The 5,081-nt window shown below is 52.1% G+C and overlaps 1 protein-coding gene across 1 annotated transcript in view; it reads right to left on the reverse strand.

Annotated features, from left to right (window-relative positions):
- Positions 1–2,016, reverse strand: part of LOC102477658 (complement C3) — a gene marked incomplete in the record, with an annotated part of 38,374 nt that extends 36,358 nt beyond the window's left edge. Inside the window, 3 exon segments of the mRNA XM_014592864.2 lie at positions 484–649; positions 1,566–1,773; positions 1,901–2,016. Coding sequence (XP_014448350.1) covers positions 484–649; positions 1,566–1,773; positions 1,901–1,971 — 445 coding nt within the window.
- Between the last annotated feature and the right edge of the window lie 3,065 nt (positions 2,017–5,081).

The following is a 5,081-nucleotide window of genomic DNA, read 5'->3' on the forward strand; positions in this document are numbered from 1 at the left end:
GAGAAAGGGAGAAAATAAGTTGCCGGGTCCAGGACTTGACCCACAGTCAGCCATGTGGGAATCTAGTGCTCCCAACCACCACCTGCCGGTCCCTTAAAGAGAGATTTTTGCTATAGGGTGCATGCTTGCCATAGAGACAGAAAGCGAGAAATCACCCCCCAGGGGGGATGGTCACACTGCAATCCCTTCTTCTCCATTCTCCTCTCAGGATCTTGGGCACACACGCACACGTGCCCAGCGTGAGTTTAAGCCACCGGGTCCGGGACTCGAACCACAGTCAACTACATGGGAGTCCAATGCCAGCCATTACGGCCAACTGCTGGTCCCGACCGGTGTGAGTTTAAGCCACCGGGTCCGGGACTTGAATCAGGGTTGGCTACATGGGAGTCCAGGACGTAACCACCGCACCATCTGCTGGCCCCGTGACCAAGAATTTAGGAGATGGAACCACGCTGGATGAGGGGCCGGGTGGGGCGTCTGTACCCAGGTGGTCGGGGGTGTAGATGGTCTTGTCCGTCTGGATGAAGATGTAGCCGGCATGGGGAGCCACTAGCACCATCTTCTCCATGAACGAGTTGGGCGCCCAGGTTGCCCGGATGACGAGATACCGCTTCCCCGGCTGTGGGGTGTTTATCAGGCTCTCGGGGACCTGGGGAGAGATGCCCACGTGTCCCAGACTCTGCTGGGGTGTCAAAGCTCAGGGTCCTATAGTCGGAGAAGGTGGGAGCAAGGTGGCCATGCGCGGGCGTCCAGGTGGCCCACTGTCCAAAGCCCGGAGTCACCGCAGAGAGGAAGCCCAGCCCGTGCTCAGCCTCCAGGCCACCAGCAGAGGGCGCCCTTTACAATTCCCATTGAGGCGTCCTCTGAGCTAATGGCTGGGCCCCCCCCCTATTTTGGAGAGGTTTTTGCTATAGGGCGAGTGCCCTCGCCAGACAGAGAGAAACAGAGAGATAGAAAGCGAGAAATCACCCTCCAGGGGGGATGGCCATGCCACAATCCCTTCTCCTCCATTCTCCTCTCGGGATCTTGGGCACGCACGCACACGCGCCCGGCGTGAGTTTAAGCCACTGGGTCCGTGACTTGAACCATGGTTGACTACATGGAGTCCAGTGACATAGCCATTATGCTAACTGCTGGTCCCATGGCTGGCCCTTCTTGAAGCCCAGGCAAAAGGGGACATTCGATTTCATCCCCCTCCCCAAGATTTTGCCATAGAACACGTGAGAGACAGAGAGAAACAGAGAATGGGAAAGTGAGAAAGCAAAATCCCTTCTCTTCTCTTTTCTTCTCCTCTAAGGATTTTGGGCACGCATGCACGTGCACCCGGTGTGATTTTCAAACCACCAGGTCTGGGACTTGAACCGCAGTCAACCAGATGGGAGTCCAGTGCCTTAACCACCACACTACCCACTGGCCCCATGATGTCTAAAGGGACAGGCATGAGAGGAACTGTAAATACTTCTCAGGGTCCCACATGAGAAGTCCCCCCAGAGTTTACCCCTCCCTGCCTTTCTTGCCCACCCAGAGCGTCCCTCTGGGGCCACCCAATCTGGCCTGTCACCCACCGTCACAGAGGCCTGGTCCATGAAGTTGTTTTCTGGCGAGAGGGTGACTTGACTCTTGGCCACCACCGTCTTTCTCGTGGGGAAGTCCCACACGGTGAGGGCCACTTCCAGGGTCCCCTTGAGGGGCTTGCTGGAGTCCGAGTGGGCCTGCACATGGATGTTCTCGGGGGTGCCAATCCTCAGGACTCGGGGGGTCACCAGGATGTACCTGCCAGTGGACACGACACAGGTGATCGGAGGGATGCGAGTCGGGGAAGACGTGGCCGCACGGAGGGACTCGCGGGGATGGAAGAGGTGCAGGATGCGACCGAGTCCCCCGGCTTCCCCAGACTCACAGCGGCTCCGCGTGGGTGAGTGGACTCCCCAAGACGACCAGGAGCACCCCCAGGGCCCAGGGTGCAGCCATGGCAGGGGAGAGTGTGGCTTGAAGGTGCCGTTGCCCTTTTATCCGACCCGGCCTGGCCTGTTTGCTTTGGCCTGTGCCGGGTGAGTTAATGCCTAAACAGGGGTGGGGAAGAGATCCGGGAATCCCCATAAACCTGGTGTGAGCAAAGTGTGGGGGGGTCGCTCCTCAGCCAAGCCTCCCGGGAGGCTGGGAACAGTGGCCTTGACAGGTGTCCTGTCCCATGAGTCATGGTGGCCTCATTCCTGAAGCCCTGCCCTGATCCTAACAAGGAAGCAGGTGGACCTGCAGTGGGGAACTCAGGGCTTGATCAGGGGTGGCTGGTAGGGGCAGGGGGGAAGCTCTCCCGCCCCCAAGTCCTGATAGACTGCCCCCTTCTCTGCCTTTGGGAAATTGGCAAGACTTTCTCAGGGAGCTGCCCACGCGGGGGCAAAGCTGGCATTTCATTCCCGTTTCCCAATCAAGGCACGGAGCCATCTGACCCCGGGACCGGCCATAACGGAACCTTCTGAGCAATGCCCGGGTCAAAGTTCTCTGGCCGGCCTCTGCAGTTTTCTCCTTCCCTGGAGGAGACAATTTTGCTGGGGATCATTGTCTATTGTTCTAAAGTCATGCCAGGCTCTCTGGGCTCTTTCTCCAGAAAGCAAATTATACATCTTGCACCAGGGAGGGAAACACATCACGCTGCAAACATTCCTGGAAGAAGGCTTTCTCTGTCTCCAGGAAAAGCTCGCTGCAGTTGAATGAGCCCCTTAAAGATGTTGATGGGGTTTGTGGTGTCTGCTTCTTTGAAGCCCTCGGGATTGCAGGCCAGTCTGTCTGAAGCAGGGCCTGGGAACTCTTGCCTATTGGACAGCCCTGGGTGTCCCCAGACAATGATAATGCACATTAAGTTCTGACCACAAACCCATCTCCCCAGCCTGCTGGGGACACAGCTGTGAACATGCAACGTCCCTACCTACATCGAGGGGACATTTTTCTCTTTCCTTTTATTTTTTTTAATTAAAAAAAATGTTAAAGAATGATTTATTTAACATTTTAAATTTATTCATTCATTTAGTTTTAATTAGACCAGAGAGACATACACAGACAGAGAGAGAGAGAGAAGGTGAGAAAGCAAGCCACCAGGTCCAGGGCTTGAACCATGGTCAAGTGTGGGAGCATCCAGCCCCTTAACCACCACGCTACCTGCTGGTCCCCTCTTTCCTTTTTTAAAAAAAGAATGATTTAACTTTATTTATTCTTATTATGTTTCAATTTGACCAGAGAGAGTAAGAGAGAGGGAAAGTGAGAAAGCAAGCTGCCAGGTCTGGGATTCAAACCACGGTCGGCCAGGTGGGAGTCCAGCGTCTCAACCAACATGCCACCTGCCGGCCCCTCTTTCCTTTGTTTTTTTTAAAAATATATTTATTATTTAAATAAGAATAAATTTAGGGGCCGGCAGGTGGTATGGTGCTTAGAAGTACTGGACTCCCACATGGCTGATGATGGTTCAAGTCCCAGACCTGGTGGCTTGCTTTCCCTCTGTCTTTTTTTCTCTCTATCCCCATTCTCTGGTCAAATTAAAACAAACAAATAAATAAATATGGTTTAAGTAAAAATTTAAAAAGCTTTAAAAAGAGTAAATTAAATTAACAAACATTATTTACATAACAATAAATTTAATAAACTATTAAAATTCAAATAAAATAAATTATAGTAATTAAAATTATTTATCATAAGGCACATGCACTCACCAGAGAGAGAGAGAGAGAGAGAGAAAGAGAGAGAGAAAGTGAGAAAGCAAGTTGCCAGGTCTGGGACTTGAACTGCAGACAGACCGGTGGGAGTCCAGTGCCCCAACCACCGTGCCACCTGCCAGCACCATCTTTCCTTTGTTTTAAATTGCCAGAGACATGTGCACTTGCTGGAGAGAGACAGAGAGACAGTGGGAGAGAGGGAGAAAGCGACCCCGATTGGTGTGACCACCCTGCAGTCCCTTCTCCATTTCCCCACCCTGTAGAGCTGGGGCATGCATGGTCATGCCTGGCACGGTTTTCAAGCCACCTGAGCTGGGATTTGAACTGGGCGGCCATGTGGGATCTGGCTCCCTTAACTACTATGCTGTAAGGCTGACCTGACATGTTTCTTTTTCTTTATGCCATAGGGTGGGCACCTCCATGCCTGACATTTTTCTTTTTCTTTTTAAAGCTTTTTTGTTGTTGTTATAGGACACGAGTGTACACTAGAGAGAAAGACAGACAGACACAGTGAGAGGGAAAGGGAGAGATCACCCTCCGGGGGGATGTCCACGCGGCAATCCCTTCTCCATCCTCCTCCTGGGATCTTGGGCATGCACACACATGCACAGCTGGGGCATGCACACACATGCACCTGGCCTGATTTCCAAGCCACTGAGTCTAGGACTCGAACCCTGGTTACCCATGTATGAGTCCAGTGCCTTGACCGCCACTCCACCTGTTGGCTCTCGAACTGTCTCTTTTTATCTTCCAGCAATCGAATGCAATCAGGGTCATTACTGGCCTTTTTTGCTAATGAAAAAATGGAGGCCCTGGGGCCAGCAGGTGATAGGATGGTTAAGGTGCTGGATGCTGACATGGCTGACCACAGTTCAAGTCCTGGACCTGGCAGCTTGCTTTCCCACTTTCCCCTCTCTTTCTCTCTGTCACTCTGTGGCTCAGATTTAAAAAACAAATAAAATAAAATAAAATAATCCTTAAAAAAAAAAAAATGGAGGTCCTGAAAGAGTGAAAACTGCCCCAAATTGGGCGACTGAGAAGCTGAAACACAGAGAGGCTGCGAGTCTTATCTGAGGTCACACAGTACGTTTGGTGATGGGCCTAAACAAATGAATGCAGGAGCCAGCAGGTGGCCTGGGGGTCAAAGGCGCTGGACTCCCATACGGCCAACCACGTTCAAATTCCCGACCTGGCAGCTTGCTTTCTCACTTTGTCTCTCTCACTCTGTCCCTCTCTGGTCAAATTAAAATAAATAAATAAAGTTAAATCTAAAAAAATAAGAAAAATAAAAAGAACGCAGATTGGAAAGGGGTCCGCAGAGGGGTCCACCGACGAGGCCCACGTTCGCGATAGTGGTCAAGTCCCCCTGGCCTC

Source organism: Tupaia chinensis, unplaced genomic scaffold, assembly GCF_000334495.1.
Source record: "Tupaia chinensis unplaced genomic scaffold, TupChi_1.0 Scaffold138665_1, whole genome shotgun sequence".
Taxonomy (NCBI): domain Eukaryota; kingdom Metazoa; phylum Chordata; class Mammalia; order Scandentia; family Tupaiidae; genus Tupaia; species Tupaia belangeri.